General features: G+C 46.7%; 2 protein-coding genes across 9 annotated transcripts; one reads left to right on the top strand and one right to left on the bottom strand.

Annotated features, from left to right (window-relative positions):
- Positions 1 to 532: 532 nt before the first annotated feature.
- Positions 533 to 4837, bottom strand: si:dkey-13p1.4 (transmembrane protein 151B). 2 transcript variants are annotated; one of them, XM_055505602.1, is made up of 3 exons: positions 4696 to 4837; positions 3968 to 4447; positions 533 to 2922 (listed from the first exon to the last, which is right to left on the bottom strand). In XM_055505602.1, exons 2-3 carry the CDS (start codon positions 4088 to 4090, stop codon positions 1306 to 1308), a joined length of 1740 nt encoding a protein of 579 aa, XP_055361577.1. In that variant the 5' UTR covers positions 4091 to 4447; positions 4696 to 4837; the 3' UTR covers positions 533 to 1305. The 2 variants fall into 2 exon arrangements, with proteins under 2 accessions (XP_055361577.1, XP_028994451.1); XM_029138618.3 differs by having other exon boundaries at positions 4609 to 4749.
- On the top strand, positions 2113 to 13640 carry rpap1 (RNA polymerase II associated protein 1). Of its 7 annotated transcripts, none has more exons than XM_055505600.1 (27): positions 2113 to 2250; positions 5351 to 5541; positions 5625 to 5773; positions 5874 to 5966; positions 6172 to 6352; positions 6441 to 6611; positions 6762 to 6965; positions 7616 to 7731; positions 7813 to 7911; positions 8058 to 8159; positions 8239 to 8406; positions 8504 to 8683; positions 8778 to 8912; positions 8997 to 9167; positions 9262 to 9419; positions 9508 to 9678; positions 9772 to 9967; positions 10090 to 10199; positions 10286 to 10481; positions 10651 to 10797; positions 10937 to 11079; positions 11182 to 11614; positions 11831 to 11949; positions 12063 to 12294; positions 12397 to 12573; positions 12783 to 12839; positions 13032 to 13640. In XM_055505600.1, exons 2-27 carry the CDS (start codon positions 5355 to 5357, stop codon positions 13179 to 13181), a joined length of 4245 nt encoding a protein of 1414 aa, XP_055361575.1. In that variant the 5' UTR covers positions 2113 to 2250; positions 5351 to 5354; the 3' UTR covers positions 13182 to 13640. The 7 variants fall into 7 exon arrangements, with proteins under 7 accessions (XP_055361575.1, XP_055361574.1, XP_028994446.1 ...); XM_055505599.1 differs by lacking the exon at positions 2113 to 2250 and adding an exon at positions 4637 to 4741; XM_029138613.3 differs by lacking the exon at positions 2113 to 2250 and adding an exon at positions 4763 to 4903.
- Positions 13641 to 21935: the final 8295 nt, after the last annotated feature.

Genomic DNA, 21935 nt, shown 5'->3' with positions numbered 1-21935 from the left:
GGCCTCTGTCGGGCCTAAGTTACGTTTAATAAACAATTATACAATGCGCGCCACGGTCACGTGCCAAACGATTAGTTACCAGCCACTTTATCTCTTATTAAACAAGTAAACTAATATATTATTATATATTTTATATTAATATATATTAATTAATTATTTTATAAATCACGTATAAATATTTACTTTTAGAAAGAATCTAAATGTTAAAAAACTAGCTATGTCCGTTATATAGGTTATATAATATGCTGTACAATCTAACCTCCAAACAGTACAATATATAACACTGTACTGTACATACAGTACTACTGTACTGTATAAGTGATCTGACTTACACACGTAATTGTGCAATTACCAGAGTGTAATAACAAGTTTTTCAACAACATTTCTTTGTTAGTTGCGTTTGTTGAGTTTCAGTCTTCTCCGATATCTCTTCTGCTTCTTCGCTTGCACTTGAACGCTGCGCAGGAATCAGTGGTGAGCGGTGAGTTTGATAGTGTCCGACACAGTCACCTCACATCAACATGAGCACACGCAAAATTAAACACAGCTCACTTTAATCCCACACACATAAACAACAGAATGAGTACTAACATTTTTACGCTCGCTTTAAGTTCTTGTGTCAAAAAAACATGAAAAACAAAGAAAAAATCATGTCTTTGGTTGCAACTCGTTGATAAAACAAAGCTTTTGTTGACAACGTGCACATTTTCTTTGGGTTGGGTCTCACATACAGCGATCAGGCATTAAATGATGAACTCCCGCCTACTGTAGTATTGTGTTGTAGCCCGGACCCATCGAGGCACAGACTCCGGACGCCTGTGGAAGCGCTGTGGTGTCTGACGCTTACACAATAGCAGCAGATCTTTAAGTCCCTCGTGAAGTGAGGCTCACACTTGTCCAGCGCATCCAAGGCCTCTATGGTCTCAGCAGTGCTTAAGTAGGTGGTGCTGTATATGTCAAAGGAACATCTACTGTGTTTACGGATGACTGAACTCAAGTTTTCTCAGCAAACACACAAAAGAGAATGTGCGTTCATCCGTCATCTGTCCGTGGCCACATTGTTATGCCTGATCAGTGCATGGTTTAATTGGGATCAGTGTAGAAAGGTGTAGACATATACACCACCTTTTCACATTTACCATATAGTCACATAGCATAACAGTGTTATTGTTCCAACCCCAGTGCTGTTTTCCTGTAATCATATAAACGTGCATTTCAATATAACCTTTCGGTGGCTGTGTTCAAAAATAGAAAACTGCATTTTTCGGTAATACATATGTACCGGTCTCAGTCTCTTTCTGTCCTCTACAGCGCCGTCTCCACACACGACGAGCCTCGCCGGATGTAATAACACCTCACGTCCCTCCTGTTCTCGCCGCCGCAGCCCTCGGATCGGTGCACGATGAGGACGGGGAAGAAGCGGGCGTCTCTGTAAGTGGGCGGGCTGTCGCTGAGAGCCAGCTGGCTGGAGTCGGACCCGCAGCACTGCTCGTCCATGCAGCAGGGCTCGGTCAGGTTGCTGCTGCGGCTCCGCCACAGCGCCACCGTGCGATGGGAGCCGTACATGCGGCACAGGGAGAAGCGGGACGTGTCCGAGGACAGGTGGGACTGGAAGAGCGCCCCGCGGCAGGAGAAGATGGAGGAGCAGGAGCTGGTGATGGTCCTCCTCCGGCCCCCCGGACCTCCCTGCCCCATGCGCTCGCCGCATCGCTCGCAGTCCTCCTGGCTCCGGCCCGGCGCCGTCGGGCTGCTTTCCAACAGGAAGCAGTTGGAGGACGAGGTGCAGTCGGTGTCCTGGAGCGAGTTGGAGTCCGCCGTGCTCATGTTGATCAGCATGGCCTCCGAGTAGCTGGGGATCACCTGGCGGTTGCAGCGTATGTGCCACTCCATTTCCGTGCTGTCCATCGTGTCCACCCTTGGGATAACACAGCCCGCATTATTCCCCACAGGCCGGTCCCCGTCCAGAGATGAAGGGCTGCTGCGGCTGTACTCCAACCCAAACAGCTTCTCAATGCGGTAGTGCACGTATGCAGTACGATACTCTATGAGGACTCTGAGAGGCCAGGACAGCATGAGCATGGCCGCCAGCCAGAAGGCAGCCTGGGAGCTGTACCAAGGCGTTCGGTCCGGGTCTACGTAGGCTATGAGGTTTTCTCTGAAGTCCACATTCTTGAGCTGCATCCCCTCCCTGGCCTCCATATAATCATCCAAGCCCTCGATTTCAGAGAAGAACCTGGCCCTCTGGTTGAGGTAATCGTTCTCCGGGCCGGCCTCGGTGAAGCTGAAGCACTTGGTGAAGCGCAGGCGCGTGGCCGAGTGCTCCTCCAGGCCTCTGAGGTCGCGCGACACGTCCTTCATCCCGCAGTGGCCGAAGTCGAACTCGCCGTCGGCCACGTGCGTGTTCACCCGCTCGTGGTACACCTGCGTGGTGGTGTAGGCGTCGCCGTTGCGGTAGCGCGTGACCTGCCGGGTCCGCCGCACGAAGTGGTAGCTGATGGCCTTCCACCAGATGCAGGGCCGCGCCTGGCGCATGCGCAGCACGCGCTCGTACACGCTGTCCACGTCCGCCTTGCACTGCAGCCGGCTCCTGGCGCGGCAGTGCCAGCACTCCGCCATGTACAGGGCGTAGAGCATGAGCAGGAAGGCCAGCGGGATGTAGATGTAGCCGTCGGCGCACGGGCTGTCGTGGTAGATCATGGAGTGCCCGCCGACGCCCATGCCGGAGACCCCCCGCAGGGAGGAGGTGAACGAGGTCGCGATGGAGGAGGTGAGGGCGGGGTTGAAGCTGATCTTGGTGACGCGGGTCAGCTGACACCAGGCCACGGCGCCCAGGCAGCTGTACATGAGGAGGGAGAGCACCAGGCAGCGCCAGTGGGCCTCGCGGCACACGCAGGCGCCCAGGGACTGCTGCACCGGACGCTGCTGCAGGATGGGCGAGCGAGAGGGAGAGGGAGAGAGAGCAACGAGAGGAGGCACTTAAAGCAATGACGCCCTGAATTGTGGCAGTGATATCATGACTCGCTGCAGAAATGCAAATGACCATGGCTGTGCTATAAATTGTGGGGCTTTTCCTCACCTAAGCACAAAGTAAATCAGACTGGAGCCTCAGTGGGATTCATTAGCGTAGTGTCCCTGAGGCCGTGAGTCGATGCAGTTGACAGACAAGTATTAATTGATTCGTTGATCGTGAATGATGTGTGTTTGAATTACTTTCATTTATATTGCATGAGGACGCTTGTACCTGCCAGGACCCTAATATTATACAGAACCCCCAGATGGAGCCAGACTAATACACACAAACCTACTTACATGCATGGTTGTTTATGTGCTTCTATTTCTCCTCCTATATTGTTGTTGACCACCTCTGGTACTTTATGGCATGAAAGAATTAATGGTGACAACGAGCCATCCATTACTGCACAGCGACAGGGGTGGGGTTATTTATGGAGCAACCAGGGTTTCATTACATCAGAAGGACGGACTTCTTCTGACTCTTCAACTGCGCTCACGTTGTACTTTTTAGTTTTAAAAACATAATAGAGTGATTTTTATTTGCAAAAATGCCCCATTGAACACTTGGAGTGTTTGTATTGAATTTTGTTCCCAATGCAGCCAGTGTCATTTTACTATCTGAGCAAGAAAGGCTGTACACAGACAGTTCCCCAGAGGGACACAGGAGGTGATAGAACAAGTGAATTCAAGAATGATACTCTTTGACAAAGTGCTTTCTGGCTTAACCTCTGCCTTAGAGTGATTTATGCTTCTTACATCACTGGCTATTTGACTAGTCTGACATTACAGCAAGAAGAAATGCTGTTTGGCTGCAGGTGGATGCATTGACGCTGCAATTATAAGCTCTCTGTGACTTTAGAGTGGATAATAGTATTTGCTTAGTTCAGATAAGTCTTCTTTGTGTTATGGAGGTTTCATTCTAATTAATAATAAGGCCATGCATGTGTGCACCCACCTCTTCCTGGAGATCACTCTCAGCTGGCGAGTCCTCCTCCTCCTCCTCCTGCTCCTCTCCCTCAGCATCATTGGGAGCGCTGGCCACCGCGTCCTCTGCAGAGTCCGGATCAGAGGAGAGCATGCTGCACTTTTTGCATGTCCCAGGCTCAATGACGGGATCACAGCTTTTTGTTCACTTGCTCTGCTCCAAGCGTGTCTCCGCTTGCACCCCGTTGTTGTGCCCCCCTCAGCCCCACGGCGTCTGGGCCGGAGCCAGTAGGCTGCGGCTGCGGCTGCGGCTGCTGCTGCGCGGAGCGGGCATCCCGTGGTGGTCCTCCCAAGTGTCCGGACGGAGGGGGGCGGGGTTGAGGGATTTCACCGCAGCAGAGGCAGCAGAGGTTGACCATGATGCAGTCGGGGCAGGTTGTAAGTCACCTAATAAAACCAGATAGCGCTGAGGAGCATCGCTGCACCACGGTCACTCAGATGCTGGTGCGTCCTGAAGGAGGGAGGTTATGGTTGACACGTAAAGCCTGGAGAATCCGCGCATACAGCAACGAGCATGAAGTCATATTTTTGCCAATAAGTCATATATGTGTATATATAAATAACTGGCTCACATTAAGTCTCAAAATTGCAAGATAACAAGAGTCCGCGTACCCTCCCCTCTCTCATGGCTGGCGGAGCTTTTATTTTGAAAGTGAAATCTGGTGTCACTCTAAGAATCCTCCGTGCGTTCTATATTACCTGGTTGTACAGTGTCGTGTATCACGGATCCAGAATCATTATAAAGGTCCGGTGGCTCAGTAGTAATGCTTTTTAAAAAATAACAAAGACAGTCGCATTGTCTTGCTACTGTTAGATACCGCTTTAGAAATATCCAGCTGCAATTGGTGACGTGTAGGAGTCAAAGCTAACATTAAGCTAACGCTAACCGTTGGTTCGTCCGTTCCCGGTGCGTGTGTCGGATGTAAACTTTTGCTCGTGGAGCAACAAGAGGCTAATATTTTTTAAACGTAACTAGGATAAGTTATTAGCATGTTTATTTTAGCCTGTGCTGTTAATCACGTTTGTTAACATAATGATTACACAGCCATAAAACACGCTAACGAAATTAGCCTAAAAAACTGCAAGGTTACGTTTAATTCACATTTCGATAAGTTATTTCCAGAGGTGAACTTGGAACATGTCCGGGTCTTTGAGTTCATTTGCAAGTATGATGTGAGGCGTAGTGATTTGCGAGAACTTACCTATGGACCACTTAATAATTATAATCATTGACTAATGTAGTGACAGTTTTATGTCAGTGTTTGTTTCGCTTTTAAGTTGTGGACGGTGTTGGAGACATTAAGGGGGAACACGTGCGGAAGACCTGCTGTAGTGTCAAACATGTGTCTTTCAGAGGGATGTTGCGGCGTCCCAAGCCAACGGACTCGGAGGCAGACCTGTTGAGGGAGCAGGAGCAGTTCCTGGTCTCCGGTGCTCCATCTGCTGCCAGCGTGGTCCGCAGACCCGACAAGAGGAGAGGAGATGAAGGAGGTGATCCGAACGGAGAGAAGGAAAGGAGTCAGAGGGATGTGGTCACTATAGAAGGTAAATGAGAATATGTGTCAGCAAGTTATGACTCTTCCTAGAAACCCCTGGAGCCAATGCTTACTGTTTATACCTTCTCTTAGATCTTCCGGACCAACTTCCATCTCTGACACCAGCCCCTCCCAAGAAGTCTCGCTTTAAAACCAGCCGCGTCACCTTCGAAGATGAGGATGCTGAGGAGAGGCTGGACAGACACGACACACACATCAGCGCCGTTCTCTCCAGGATTGTGGTAGGTGCCATTTGCGACCCTGACCCATGTAACTGCACATGGTTTGAGCTGCTTCTCCTTGTTGTTTTCACGATTGACTAACACGAGTCTCTCTTTGAAGGAGAGAGATACCAGCTCTGCTCCTGTGTCTCTACCAGCAGTTACAGGCATGGCGTTCCCCAAAGTGTTTCACCGATCAGAAACAAGCAATCAGGTTCAAACATCTACTATATATCAAACAGATGTCAATAAGTAAATGTTTACAACACTTGATTTTATTGTTGGTCTAAACTATGGTCATTTATAGTCACAGCATAAATACTCTTTACAAAAAGCTGCTCATATTTTACAGAACACGATCTGCAAATGCATAAGTCAGGAATGTTTTTGTGTGTATTTTACCTTTTCCTTACAACCAGGTGCCTCTGTCTTTAAATGGTGGAAGGAAGAGCATCTTTGCCCATCAGATTGCTGCTCAGAGACTCAAGGAGAGCAAGAAAACTTTCTTCTTTTCATATGAAGCCGCTCAGACGCCAGAGTCCAGAGAAAAGAACCTGGCTTCTGAGACCAGTATGGATACAGATCAATGTGATGCTGCAGGTGATCATAAATCTTAATAAACAAGAACACGTTCTTGTTTTACCAGATGTCTTAAAATATTTCTGGCTTTTTCCTCTCATTCCTCTAGATTTCGTGGAAATGCCAACTGTCTGCCCCAGGTTGGTCTCTGGTCAGGGGCTCTCAGGCCCAGGTAGCTCAGGCGAGACCCTGAGAATTCACGAGGAGAACCAGGCCAAACTTCATGCAATGTCTGAGTCTGAGATATTAGAGGAGCAGAAGAAACTGTTATCGCAACTAGGTACTGTATGCAGAGGTTTTGTCCACATTATAATATAATGTACATACAGTATACAAACAATTACCATATCTGTACTGACTTTGCCCTTTATTTGTATCAAGTACATGAGTTTGTACTAAAGTTTATAACAAGATTATTTCTGCTTCCCAGACCCAGGACTAGTGGAGTTTGTTCGTTCTCGCAAAGCCCTGTCCCCTGCCTCTGCATCCAAACAGCCTGAGGGTGGACTTCCTCTTGAAAATGTGAGCAGAGTGTCAGACTCTTCCAGTGCTGCGGTACTGTTTCAGAAGCCCGAAGATGTCGAGATGGAAGCAGAGGAGGAGGAGGAACTGCCACCCCCACCTGCTGTGACGGGTATGATGGATTCTAAATAAACTCTGGCTTGTCAGTTCCTGCTCGCTGCTGCTGCTGGAGTTACAAATGGACCAATGGCATCTAAGCCACATGGATGACTAAGCTATTCGACTATTTCACCTTACCCCTTTTTTCATTTTGACACCTTTTGCTGAGAATGTTCTAATAAGGTGATTGCTGATGCGTTTCAGTGCAGAAGCTTACTCACTAGTGCATCTGGCCGCTGGCCTGCGCTCTTTCCTTCCATTCCTGCCTTTATCTTTCCTTGTCTTCCTCAGATGCCCATCTTCTGATTGTGTAACTAATGTGGGCACATGGCTAGAATCCAGACAAAAAACGCCAACGTCACTTTTTGCAATTGGTAAAAGAGCCAGTCTGAGCCAAAAGTAGCCACTCTATGCAATTAAGTTACTGCAGATCATTCAGAGAATACCCTCAGTCCTCATGAAAATATAGCTAATGGAGCATTTAAAGACAGTTTCTACTTTTTCTTTACTTCTGTTTTCAGAGTCGACAACACATTTACTCTGAAAAGCAAAGTCAGAATTCTGTGTGGTATTTTTCAGAAGCATTTACACCACTGCTGATGAAATGTTAGACTTGATGCCTTTTGTTTCTTATATATGATTTGTGCTACACTGTAAATCTAGAGGACGACCTGCCAGTGAAACCTCAGAAGAAATGGGTTCACATGGACAAACTGGAGCCAGAGAAGCTAGAGTGGATGAGAGACTTGCCTGTACCCAGAAAGAAAGGAACCAAGAAGGTAAAGAGTGATTTCTGTAGCAGTGTTTGCTCTTTGTTCACAGCTGGCTTATGAGTTGTTGACTTCTTTGTGTCCTGACAGGCAATGCAGGCTCGTTTTGATTTTGCTGGTACCTTGATCCCACCGGCCAAAGATTTGCCCACCCATCTAGGTCTGCACCACCACGGAGAGGAGCCTGAGGTCAGTAGGCCGTCTCTTCTTAGGTTATTGCTTTTTCACCCCAATCAGTAGTAGATTTCACCTGAAACAGAACCTACTCCTGAATAAAGTTCACGCTTCTCTTTGCTTGATATAATTTCCTTCTTGACAATGATGTTCCTCTCCAGCGGGCAGGTTATTCTCTCCAGGAGCTTTTTCTCTTGTCTCGGAGTCAGGTCATTCAGCAGAGGAGTCTGGCCCTCAGCACTCTCGCCAACATCCTCTCAAAGGTACATACAAGCACAGACTCACAGTTATGCCTTTCTGTGGAGCCTGTGGTCTCTCTGCTACATTTCCTCTAATTGGCAGGCACGTGCTGGAGAGTACCTGTCACTTCTAAAAGGGAGTGTGATGTCGACTCTGCTCGACGCTGGCTTGCTCTTCCTGCTCCGCTTTGCACTGGACGACAGTGTGGAGGGAGTGATGTCTGCAGCTGTACATGCACTAAAAGCACTTTTAGTGTTTTCAGAAGACGAAGTTAGTATTAGACCGTGTCTCTTTCGTTTATAAATTGATGTAACACCACAAAAGCAATTATCAGAGTTCCATTAATCATGTGAACCTTTTTCATTAGGAATGTCTGGACTGCACTTTCTCCTGGTTTCGTGGATTTTCCACCTTCCCTCTGCTGCCGTCTACTCAGGAGGAGGAAGATGAGGAAGATGAAGGGCTGGATGAAAGTATGAGGGAGACAGACAAAGAGAAGGAGGAACGGAAGAGTGATCACGATGTAGCCACACAGGATGTTGTCAAGGTCATTGAGAAGAGTTCATGTTTAATCCTTTTATTCGACTTTTGTTTTGTAATTTGTTTTTTATTAAATGTTACTCGTTGTGTCTGCAATTTAGGGTTTGTTAAAGATGAAGCTGCTCCCCAGGTTGCGTTACATCCTGGAGGTAGTCCGACCATCACCTCGTGTGGTCCAGGATGCTCTAGAGGTCCTCACTCGCATCGCAAGGCACTCTTCCTGGTCTGCCAGCCAGGTAACTACAGCAACACGGCCACGGCCACAAACGCACTACATCATCCGCTCAATGAATAAATGACTCTCCATGTGTCTTTCTGAGGTGCTGGACTGTCCCCGGCTGATGGAAACTGTGACGTCTAACTTCCTTCCCACTTCCTGGCCAGCAGCATCGACACCTCATCCTCAGTCTGTTTTTGGACTCCCTCTGGCCAGCGCCATGAAGCTCTTAAGGGTAGTGGCAAGCTCTGGCAGACATGCCTGTGCCAGACTGGTAGGTGTAAAAATGTGTAACATGAGTTAGTTATAGTAAAATATTCAACGTGCCTCAATAGTTTCCTTCATGACCTTAAACATCACTCTCTCAGTTAAACTCTCTAGGCGTCGGTGAGCGTTTGTCTTGTCTGCTGAGTGCTGATCCCAGTGAGCTGCTGCTTGAGCCAGCTGAGGCCTTCAGCATCTCCACAGAGGCTTATAGGTTATGGGCTGTAGCGGCTGCTTACGGACAGGCCTGCCAGTTATTCCTGTAAGCTAACTTTCCTAGAAAGAAACGCGCTGGGTGTTAACTGTGTCACAGTGCTCACCTTTGCTTCCTCCTCATTGCTTCTCCTCAGAGAGCTGTATCCAGCCTTAGTGAAGACGCTGCAGTCTGTTCACCAAGCACTGGACCCTTCAGATCCTCTGCTGCCGCTGCGGCTCCAGCGGATTTTGGCCCTGCTTTGTCTGCTCACACAGGTTACCCACACCGCTGGATGCCACCAGGAGCTACAAGCTGGCATGGTCAGGTACAGATGAGTGCAAACATGTGCTTCTTCTATGTAAGCCACCACACAAAAGTCTGTATATTCATGTACTAACTTCTTTCTTAACTGCTGCAGCTCTCAGGGAGAAGAGTGCCTCCCTCCTCCGCTGGTGTCATGGAGCCAAGTCACAGGGCTGCAGACACCTTTGCTGGGGCATTTGAAGGGGTTTTTAAAGAGTCTTGATATTTCAAATCAGAAGGAGAGCAGTCTGACTCTGATACCAGCTTACCTGATCTACCTACAAGCATACTATCAGCAACTCCCCAAACAGGTAACACCAATAGTCACTTAGGAAAATGTAGCAGCAAAGCTCAACTTAATACTGTGGATGTTAATTGAAAAGGAATTTCTGAATTTGTACATCTGTAATACTAAAATGACCCTTGTGTCCAGAGCTGTTTCAAGCCAGTGGAGGCTCTACAAGAACTGGAGCAGCTGGCGTCTGATGTTCTCCTCCCTCTGATGTCTCACAGTGCTGTTCAAGGCCTGATACAGAACATCACGTATGTGACTTCCTCCTTGTCTATTACCTTTTGAGTCTTTAAAGACTTTTATTCATTAACCTTTTAAATCCTACTTTTCTCTGCAGGTCCTCGTCGCTAGTTTGTAACACCCAGTCCAGCCGTCTGGACCCAGACACCACCCTTAGCCTCCCTGGTTTGGCATGCTCAGGCTGGAGGGATCGTCCTGGGCCTGTTGTTCCCAGCTCCCCTTTCCCTCTACTTACAGGATTGGGGCTTCTTTTGGAAACAATCACAAGCATCCACAAAGGCCTCAGCTCCAAGGTACAGCAGATTCTCTATATTAAGTAGGAAGATGTGTGTGATGCTGTTTAATATGGTCACAGCTAAGGCATTCAGCCAAAGGGGAAAACACATACATTCTAGTGACTTGTTGCACTACAAGCTGTATCTTTCTGATCCTTGAGTGTCTGACTTTTCTTAAACCCTCTAGTTCTCAGGTCTCCTCCTGTCAGAGTCGGTCATTAGTTACCTGCGTGGGTGCAGTCAAGCTACACCCACACTGTCCCACACCAGAGCCTGGCTCCTTCGTCACGAACACCATCTCCTCTACCTGTTGCTCCGGCTGTCTCACAGACTGGTAGGAACTCCCTGAATCAAACCCCATTGAATACTCTGTGTAAATCCCGACATGCTGATACATTGCAACAATAGTAGGTTGTATTTCTTAAACATAACCAACTTCATATTCTTCATCTGCTAATCTTGGTTTTCCTCAGGTTCCCATTGATCCAGAAGTGGCGAAGCATGCTGCACTGTACCACCAGGTGGCGCTGGTAGTTCTTCCATGGTTATTACCTGGCAGTGAATACCTGGCACATGAACTGCTCTCCACCATCATTTTTAACAAAGACTTTATAGTGTACGTTTTACAGCATTTTACTACATTAAATTTAGGATTAGGTTGCAAATTATTTCAGCTTAGTGTGAAAGTGTGACTCATTTCATGTTCCTGTGTTTCCAGAGAGGGCCACAGCGGAGGACCTGAGGCCTTGGAGCTGGAGGAGCTGAAGCTGCACGAGGAAGCGCAGCGCCCCCCGTTTCCCTCTCTCCAGACTGTCGGCACTCTCTTGAGAGAAGCCTGCGTCCAGCTGCCGTCCATCAGGGGGTGCTTCCTTACTCACCTGGCCCATCTGGAATCGGCCGTGCTGGTGTCACGGGAAGCTTTCCTTGGCCGCAACCCTTGGATTGGGTCCCATCTCTTCCCGGAGCTCAGTGGCCCCACTCTACCGTCTGATTGGCCTTTCCTTCCGCTTGTCAGCTTGTATGAACGTACAGCAGTGTCCGGGGGCGGAGGGTTAGCAGTGGGTGAGCTGCCTCCAGGAGCCCTGCAGGCTGTGATCCACTGTCTACAGTGGCTGCTGCTGCTTGAGATCTGGAGGGAAAATGCTCTAAAGGTACATGAACAGCTCCCCTTTCCCCCACATTCCTATTGTTCCAGACCTCACTGCACAGCATGTGAATGACTGAACGTAGCTCACACAATGCACTATTCATAAAAATTACTCATTGATTACAGAGCATTTACTGATAATAACATGCCAAGGACCTAGAATCTATATTAATGACCAGCGTTTGTTATTTTCACATCTGAACCTTTTTGCTATATTCAGATGATGCCTCCTGTCGCCAAACTCGCCCGACTGTCCTGCATGTTCCTGTGTTCCAGCGATTTATTCCTGGAGACCCCCGTTCAAAAACTGACCTGGGGTCTGTTTAGACTGCTGACGAGGTCTGACATTGTTTGTAACTAAAGTCAAACTATTTAATATCCTACTTGCAGTTTAAATTTGAGTTTTAGAAGATGACTCAGCCTCTCGATGATTTAAAGCTCTGTGTTTACAGGCGAACCAGGCTGGACTCTCTGGACCTGAATGTTCCTCCCCCAGGTTTAGCCTCCTTCCAGGACTTGTACTCAGCCCTTTTAGCCCAGTATGAAGCTGTGTCGTTTGGAGACCGGCTGTTTGGCTGCTGGATCCTGTTGCCTCTGCAGAGGAGGTACAGTGTTGCCATGAGGCTGGCTGTCTTTGGAGAACACGTTGGGATGCTGAGGTCACTGGGGGTCTCTCTGGAGCAGGTAATGATCAGTGTTACTCTTTTTCATTTAGAAGTGAGGTAGCGCAAATATTTTAATATTACACATGATTTGGGTTTATTTGTTTATTTTTGTTTTCTGAAGTTGTGCGTCCCTGTTGAGCGGTTCACCTCTCCCCCCGAGGACTCCCTCCCTCTTCTTCGCCTCTACTTCCGCTCTCTGGTAATAGGGACCCTGAAGCGCTGCTGGTGTCCGGTGCTCTATGTGGTTGCCTTGTCTCACATCAACTCCTTCATCTTCTCCCAGGACGCTGCAGCTCAGGTAAAGCACTGCATGGAAATATTTGTTCGAGCTGGTTTCCTGATTTAAGTGTCCTCTTCGAAACCTAATCTGATGTGTGTGCTCATACATACAGTCACTGATCTAAATTTATTGTAAAGGTGTGATTCTGTAAAAGGTGAATACGTACCAACAAAAAAAACAGTCTGTCAGCGTTGGCTTTTGATCTTTAACTCTTATTTTCTTTTCAGGAGGTTGAAGCAGCTCGGCACAGTATGCTGAGGAAAATCTACTACCTGACTGATGAGGTACTCCTTTGGTCATTTGTTCACACAGTTACATAAGAAGACACTTTGTTTTTATTATCGCTCTTAACTAGTATTTTCTTCCTCCAGTGATATGCAGTATTTACTGTAGCTCTTTGTTTGGAGTCACAGGTTTCTGCCACAGGTTGAGCTTCTCCTGTCGCCTCCATCTCACTCTCCGTTTGATGTTTTAAGGTCCTGAGGAACCATCTGCTGCTCTTCCGTCTGCCACGTCAGCACTCAGAGTTTGGCTTCGATATGTACGAGCAGTTGCCTCCCATTAGAGCAAAGCGCCTGGCATGCGTCCTGGGACAGCGAGACGGCGGCGGTGATAAAGGAGACTGACGGAAGCTTGAAGTGAGACTAAAACCAAACCGAAGAGATGAGCGTGAGTACATGCAGGGGAGGGACGTTCGCAGTAGGAGACAATGAGAGACATTGATTTTAACTGCTTCAGGTGTCTCATCAAAGAGCTGTGGAACAGGAGCCAGCACAGCCATAAAGCCCCATTTGAAGGAACGCAAACGTGAGGTCGACGCGCCCTGAATGAATTATTCCTCACTAATGGAGGAACGTTAGTAGAAATGATTTGGAATCTGTCTGGACTACAATGCGGCCAAAGGGTAAATACAGATACTACAAATTAAGGGCAGATGCTCATACACCCGTCCAAAGGCCTGACTTTATTTTACGCCTGAGAAATGGCGCGGGACGATTCTTGGCATCTCGGTAAAGACCAACGTCTGCTTTACAAGTGCCTGAAAATAGTTTTCTGTGAATAAAATCCAAGTACCTGAGGCTCAACTGTTGTTTTTCTTAATCACTTTTCATCTTAGCAGTTCAGTTGTAACTGTAATACAGCTATAAAACAAACTTTAATTGTTTTCACTGTTGATTACTGTTTCACATGAGACACACGCAGGAACACACAGTTTTAGAAAATGGAAGCCGTAAAACACACAAACAAAGCCCATCTTGACTGGGAGTGGTTCCGATGAACGGAGAGCATTGTTCTTTCACAATGTTGCTGATCAGTGACACTCACGCTGTTTTGTAGAGCAACTCCATCACTGGTCCAGTTTTAGCTTCTGGAACCGCTGAGTTAGATTTGGAGGGTGCTCGTTAGTGGCTGGAGTTTACTGGTAATTAGTGCTTGTATTTGTCCTGTTTGTGTTCACTTAGTCCACACGTTGCACAAACCCAGCTAACCGTCTGGTCTGTATGAGGCAGGGATTTAGTCTCATGGAAAGGAAAATTAAAAGTCCCAGTATTCATGTTACTGGTGAAGGTGCTACTGTGGATGCTGAGACGGAATACAGGACTAACAGCAGATACTTTACAATAAGTCATATTTCTGATATTTATTTTCTGTCTGGTTTCTTAGGTGCTTAGTAAATAACCGGAGATTTGTTTTTGATATGTTGAACTGATTCAGATGTAAAAACACTCCAGGGTACAAGCGAAGTGGAAGCTCTGTGGAAAAAGAAACACTCCACTAACATTACTTCAAGACTGGCATGAAACAGTTGTTACACTTGTTTTTTCTCTCTCAAACTGCAGTGACCTGATTTTTTTTAAGTGTTACCAGAGAATTTTCTTTTACATTTTATGTGCTGGTGCGAGACAACAACAACAGCTCCTGTGGGCACCTACACTGGACACACACTGACGAATATGAGGAATCTGGAACTGGAATTACGCTTGATTTAAGAGAGTCAAACAAATTGTCTCACAAATATAGAAGAACACTGTGTTTCCTATGTGTCCCTTTCTCACAGTGGCACCTGCAAGCTGTTGAAGCTTGACTCCACCTTACAGACATGTCCGTATTGGTCCTCTCCTACTTATCTTTCCATTTTTTAGCCTGTAGATTCGATCCACTCGACCCCAAAACCTTCAACAGCTAGTTTGGCCAAACCTTGCTGGGTCTGGTTTCCCTCAGTCTGTGGAGTCTCTGTGACGCCTCCATTTGGTGCCAGCTAATAAAATAGTTTTCTAATGATTTAATATCAAACACCAGAGAACAATATTTCAACACTGCGGCATTAGACGCGGACAATTATCCTCTGATTGTTGTTTTTCTCTGCTGCTTCACTAGTGGAAATTTAAACGAAGCGAAGGCCATAAAATAAATAGCTCTTAAATGAAATAATCCAAAAAAAGCTGTAACCTTTGAATAAGAACCAGGCTTCTGGTGAGGTTTCAGAGCAAACAAGGGAATTGATCCATCTTTATGTTCTTACATAATCAGTACATGAAAACATGTTCATCCCTCTGGAGACGCACAATGGTCCTGCTGGTAAAGAAACTTGGAGAGGATGATTATTACACCGAGATGTAATCGTTTCCAGAGTGAGAACAGTGGAGCGTGCAGCAAAGTGTGAGTGTCTGAGGACGGTTCAGTGGGTGTTTGTGGAGGTGACAGCCAGAGAGAGGAGCACTAGCTGCTGCCTTACTGCACATTCTACAGCCATGTGCAGCTGGATGACGTGCCGCAGTCCTGGAAATGGAACTCAAAGCTCAAAGGTCACACCACCACATTTATATTAAAATTAATACATTTTATTATTGTATTATATTATTTACTGCATCACACTCACTCTTTATTTTAACCTAAGAACATAATGACCGTACTGTACTGTGTTGGTTCATATGCGAGAATTTGCTTTTCAAAATAAGACAACTATTTAATTAGCTGGGGTTCACGCGTCTCAGTGTGCAGGAGCTCCTTCTGGATGTTGGAACATCCATGCGAGAGGAGGCGATTGATTAAAATTTAAAGCGCTCCCAGAGGAGCTGCTCTGTGAACATGCTGAGTCAAAGGAATCTGCCTGCTGAAAAATTGAAGCAGCTAATTTGCTGTTATTTCACACATACTGTACACTGGTCCTTGGTGACTGACGACACTTGTAATGATTAAAAACCATTGTGTCGTCAGGGAATCATTGCTTTTAGGCTCTGGAGGGTTAAGACCAGAAATACTCATGCTCTCAGAAGTGTAAAACATCTGTGTGTAAACGAGACAAACAAAGACAAGCGTTGGGTTTAATCTCATTAGTTACAGACTGAAGAGCAGGCTGTTTAACATGCCCTCAGCATCAGCTCTGCATCTGAGGCTGAACCCGGCTGTGAGTTACTGATGATAGATACTGACTGTGCACGTAACCTAGAACCCTAACCCAAAGAACCCAGTCAAGAGGTTCTTTATTTAAAATTCTGTTTGTCCAGTACATTCTAACAATAGCTAGGACACAGAACATGTAAAATGATTGCTTGTTCTAATTACCTCAGTGGGTGCATGTCTCATCCACTGTCATTCAGGGACATTTTAGACACTATGAGGCTATTTCTGCTGTATATCTGAAACAAGCAGCTGAGGAAAACACTGCTACTCTGTAAAGAAGACAGATGGATATTAGTCTGTTGGACTTGGACTCTGGATTCTGTATGTGACATTTATCTCCAATCTGCCAGACTCCTCCAGACAAACTACGTGTTATTTAGAGCTTTAATGGTCAGCGACTAATTAAAAATAGCCGTTTTGCTGTCTCACGATGAGATGCTGCCTTGACGTCAGCCACTCGCTTCGCTCCTCGCTCTCCAAAGTCCAAAACATGCCAGTGCCTAAGTGGACTGAACGAGTGTCACCAGGTCCTAATGCTATTAGGTGCCGTCGTAATTTACTGAAGCTGATTATATTAGAGGCAGGACGTGACGCTCGCACGATGTCCCACAGACAATGGCTGCTTTTAGGCCCCAGCTGTCGGACGGCAGAGCAGCGCTCGGTGACGAACGGCTAGAAATGCAGATGTGACTTTACGAGCTGCCTGATGGGAAATTGAACGGTCGCCATGCATTCGAACTGTGATGATGCACATATGTAAATGAACTGCACTTATTTAAATACGTCCCACACCTACAGTATTAATGAACATGCGTAGATTCATGCAAATGAGAACACACTCAATGCACTAATGCTTTTGACAACTACTCGGCTCAGGTCATTTATTATTCAATACAGTAGAAATCACACTAGATGTATGTACAGTATATAACTCAAAGTGCTGCCTCTGTGTGTTTGTGTCAGTCTCCCTTTGTTCACCGTCCTTTTTTAGCTGTGGAGTTTGGGCTGTGGTAAATATTTAACAGGCGGTTAATGAGGACCGGGCCTCTGGAGCTGAGATGTGCAACGTCGAAGGGGCAGAAACAGAACGAGTGGCGGTCACCGGATTTCCCGGGCTCAGCCCAGAGGCGGGAGACGAGAGTGTTCTGCCCAAAGGCTCCTGGCAGCCGTCCGCCTGCGCTGTGTGGACCTGTGTGCACTGGATGAGATAACAAATTGTGTCCGTGCTTCTCATTTGCTTCGTCGGGTATTTGAACCTGAAGGACCGTGGAAGCTTTTAGAATGAACACCTGTCCCACAGTTTCACACAGGTCTGAGCACATTCAGCATCAAAACTCATTTGTGCAGATTTGTGTGGATGTTTTTCCAGAGACTGTGTGTTTACTATTAAACCGTAAAGGTCACAGAGAGGTTGTGGTTTCACTTAAAAGTAATTGTGCACATGTGATAGTTAAGCTTGTGTGTTACGTCAGAGCTCAACCTTCCCCTTATCATTAAAAAGGATACCGCCGTGGATCAGGATGTTGCTCTCTAACTGCCTACAGCTGATCTGCTCTCCTCATGTTTAGATCCTCTGTGACACTCCTGGTGATGCAAGCAGCTCCCAGACGCCTTCTGTTTCACTTTCATTCATGCATTTTCTGGCTACGGGAGACAAACTTGACAGGTCGTTGTGCTTTTATTTCAGTTCTCCCACAGACAGGCATGTAGCTGTACAGGCGGATTCATTCGTTGCTACACCTTTATAGGCCTCTATTTTGAAAGCGCTTATCTCTATACGCACCACTTACGATTAGCAAAACAAGGGTTTTTATCAACCCAGACCTCGGACTCGGATCACATGACCTGTGAGGCTGTTAATACACACGAACGCCTAAATGGAAAAGGTGGAAATGTAATCAGCAGCGTATTGGAGAGGTCAGAGCGCCTGAGCCCGTACACACCAATTAAACAGACCAAAGGCGGCGTGTGATCATGGGGGCCCATTAGAACCGTCAATAATGAAGTGTTTAGTTGGATTAGCGCCGACGCTCTGTGCTCATTTATCACTTAAACGCCCTCAGCGTGGACGATCACTGGCTAATGACCCGGTCAGAGCCTGGCTCTCCGCTTCCCCTGCGGAGCCCACGTTAAAACACACCCAAAGAATCCAGACCTTTTAGCGCACGCTCATTGATTTCACTACGTTTGCCTCTGACCCACTCATGCAGCGGGTTCTGGGAAACGTGGGGGAGAGACTTAAAATAAATGGGGTCTGTAAGTAGAGCCTTCTCCCAGCATGCACGGCGCGTTCGCTTGTCAACCATGTGTCTGTAATAACATTCATTTGTTACACTGCATTACAATAATTGCAGGAACAAAGCCATTATTCTTATTAGTTCCACCTGTGTGGAGTTAAAGCTTCGACCTCCAACATGACAGACAGGGAAACCTTGATGAGATGAGTCATTTTCCACATTACACTGTGCACCTGTTTTCACGCGGTCACGTCCCATAACAATCACCTCCCCTGAGCGCTTGGTTTTCTGCATGGACTTCCTTAGGCCGACCCCAAAACCTGAAGGAGAAACTTCACACTTTCAGTCCTGCACGGAATGTTCGGCTCCCTCGGTGTTTAAACGTTTCACCGTGTTCACGAGCTGGTTCCTAAGTGGCCTTTTGAAGCTGGGTCAGAGATGCTGTAATTAGAAACGGTGATGTCAGAGAGAGAGAGTCAGTCAGAATGAACTGGAACAATTAAGTTGCAGCGCGAGAACCAGAGCAAGGATCTGGAAGATGATTAAAAAACCCTCAGGAGCAGAGAGAAGGTGCAGAGTTTCCACATGCGTGGGTATCATGTTAAAATCCAAATGAGAAATGCATCTCAGCTCCTTCCATCCAAACCATAAGAGATGCTTATCTGAACCATGGCCCCTTAAGTCCATATATAAATCTATATATATAAATATATGCTGAGTTGATCTTTTCTATTGAGGACATCTGGTCCACATATGCACAGACCCCAGTTCCCCTCAGCCACAGCTTACCCACACTGCTCAGCACTGGGCTGCAGGCTGTGGGCAGCTCATGCTGTTGCGACAGCAGGGAAATCAGGAATTTGCAGCCCCCCCCCCCCTCATAACAAAGTGATTTGTTATGAGAATTACATTTGGTTTCGCCCGGTAAAACCTCAAAGCATTTAGGCTCGGAATGAATGAAGCAGCATCCAAACATGTTTTTTCGCTCTTCCGCCGCCTCGCTCTCATCATGGACGGTCGGGACGCATTCGTCGCGGCGACTTCTGTTACGCGTGTGCGCGCGCGCGTGCGCACGTGCGCTGACATTACGCGCAGACAACCGTGACTCCTGTGGGGCTCACTTTTATCCCGGAGGAGCCGCAGGTCTCCTGAAGGCACAGCTCTTCGCATCGGTCGGAATAAACAGTTCCCGGAACGGATTCACGTGTCATTTGGAGCAGCGTGTTTGTTTGGGATGTGTGTTTATGTTGTGGGTGGAAAACGAGAACGATGACAGTGACATGAAAGCGCACATATAAACACACCACACATGTAGTGGATCGTCAAGGTCTCAGACGGCTACTGGAGGAACTGGAAACCCAGGAGGCGCCTTAACAGTTATTAAATGTCAATGAATGGATCCGGCCTTGTCGGTATGACGTCATTTCCGGTTCCCGCTTCCTGTCTGGTCTAATCATGTCGATCATCCGCTGCCATTTCCAGTATCCAGTCCACACCCACAACCCAGTGTGGCTCCGACCTTGAGCTTCAGCTGCTGTTTAACAATTTAGATTTTTGAGAGTACTGAACTGAAGTACTAACTGTGACTTTGATGTTGTAATTATTTCTCAATTTCAATCTATTCAGTTTTATTTATTTCTTCCCTGCATCCACTGAACCTCCTGAACCTCCTGAATTTGATATTGGACTATAGAAATAAATTTCACCTGACGCAAATCAAATTAAAATCCTGCGTCATTTCAGGGCCAGATAAGATACGGAGGGTAACAAATTACTGGCGGACATTTTTTGAAATCTAAAATGTTTGGCTTGAGTTCTTTTCATCAGGAATGTCCACGTATCACTTTCATATAACTCACAAATCACTTTGAAGGAAACGGGAAGGTCACAAAGTGTTCCTGGAGGTTCTGTGCGTGAATGGAGCGATGAAGTTGGCCGCGTGCACCCGTGTCCAGCCATCGTCCTCCAAACACACATCAAACAATGAAATGCTCATTACAGCATCGCACGGCCCTTAATAACATCAGCAGCAGTGGAGCCAAAGACATTCATATTAATACATTCTTTCGAGTGCGGGCTCTCATTTCACAGCAACGGGGCCACATGATGTGTTCCTTTCTGACCAGACGCCTTTTTTCCTCCCAGCTCCACCTGACATGAAGCTGATATCATGATGCTCCGTGCTGCAGAGTCCCACAGTAAAAATACTAGTAAGTTAATCTAATACGTGATGTTCAGAAGGGACTGGACCAGAGCTCTTGGCTCCAGTCCAGTCAATTTGTGGGGTAATTTCATATTTTCCTGTTGAGTCAGAAACAGTTTTTATGGTTGTGATCTGTTGTTTCCCTCGTAGCTCAGGGTGTGCTCCTGGTGTCCTCTGGGGTACGTGAAGGGTTTGAGGAGGAAATCGACGTTGCGGGGAACTAACACGCGAAGCACAAATACAATTTTGAAATTCATTTCTTGCATTGCTGTGACTGATCCCAGTGGAGCTTCGTTTTCATATTGTGGGGGTCAAAAGGTTCGTGATGTTGTGCTTGAGCTTCTCAGTTTCGTCTTGGTTGTCAGCGCTGATCTGTTCCACGTTTTTACTCTGGCAGCTGTTGGCCTGAGACGTGTTTGTTTGTCGCAGATTTGCTGGCTTTGAAGACAGAACAAATTAAATGTAGCAAAATCTACGGAGTTAATGAGACCAAACCCAAACAACAGGGTTGAGAAGTCTTCTATGAATATGGTGTTCGGTGCTTTATTACCAGCCTTTACACGGGTATTCAACTCACCCATCTGGCATTTCATTAAAATATTTTCTATTAAAATAAATAGAACACTTTGTTTTCAGTTATATAGTTTCATTTATATTATTTCTTGGTCTTTTCTAAAGAAGGGAAGGTTAGAAAGTGGGAAGATTTGATTTTCCATCTACGTTGTGCACTAAATATTATTCTGTCTGATCCCTGATTGCAAAAGGGAGCGAAAACCAACATTCAAAGTAGTCATAGCTCTGATTCCAAGCATCTGCTGCGTGGCTGTGGCATAAAATAGACCACATCAAACCTAAACTCTGTCCTCTGGAAGCATCTGTCCTGTGCAACATGGTTCACAGATCACTGAACATATAGTGAATCTAGTATGAAGCTATCGGCTCCAACACAGGTGCTGTGTGATCGCTCTGTGTACATCAAATGCAGAACCTGAGCAAGAATTTGTAGTTAGCCGCTGTACACACACACACACACACACACACACACACACACACACACACACACACACACACACACACACACACACACACACACACACACACACACACACTCACACTCTGGCGTTTGTGCTGACTCAGGTGAATCAGCAGCAGCACCAGCTTTGATCACTTAAATCAGATTATTGCTGCCTCAACTCTAATGAAAAGCCAAATCCTAGAGAGGAGCGAGAGGCCACCGAGGTGAAGGACAGACAGGTGTCATCGCTGCCGTTACCTCATCTCTTTCTTTGATGCACGGAAAGCGGAGAGTCAGCACTTCTGAAGTTTACCCTGCGCTGCTGCGGCTTCCTGTCGCTGAAAGTGGGACCCAATAAACTAAGCTGCCTGCGTGATGCAAGAAGCAGCCCGTGTCCAAATGCCAGGGTAGCGAACAGACGACTACAGCCCCAATCACAAACATATTCATCCATTCAGTTGTGTGTTTTCAGCAATTAACAGGAGATTTTAAACTGATATTCAGTCACTAGCGTCCGCTG

Source organism: Betta splendens, chromosome 22, assembly GCF_900634795.4.
Source record: "Betta splendens chromosome 22, fBetSpl5.4, whole genome shotgun sequence".
NCBI lineage: Eukaryota > Metazoa > Chordata > Actinopteri > Anabantiformes > Osphronemidae > Betta > Betta splendens.
The sequence above is the reverse complement of the archived record's forward strand: the minus strand, read 5'-3'. Positions and strand labels throughout refer to the sequence as shown.

Excerpts from the sequence above, each read along its gene's own strand:
- si:dkey-13p1.4 (XM_055505602.1), bottom strand. The coding sequence starts at position 4,090 with ATGCTCTCCTCTGATCCGGACTCTGCAGAGGACGCGGTGGCCAGCGCT. Across the intron at positions 2,923-3,967 it reads AGAGTGATCTCCAGGAAGAG|CAGCGTCCGGTGCAGCAGTC; the intron begins GTGGGTGCACAC and ends CCCATCCTGCAG.
- rpap1 (XM_055505600.1), top strand. The coding sequence starts at position 5,355 with ATGTTGCGGCGTCCCAAGCCAACGGACTCGGAGGCAGACCTGTTGAGG. Across the intron at positions 9,168-9,261 it reads GACATGCCTGTGCCAGACTG|TTAAACTCTCTAGGCGTCGG; the intron begins GTAGGTGTAAAA and ends TCACTCTCTCAG. Across the intron at positions 12,840-13,031 it reads TCTACTACCTGACTGATGAG|GTCCTGAGGAACCATCTGCT; the intron begins GTACTCCTTTGG and ends TGATGTTTTAAG.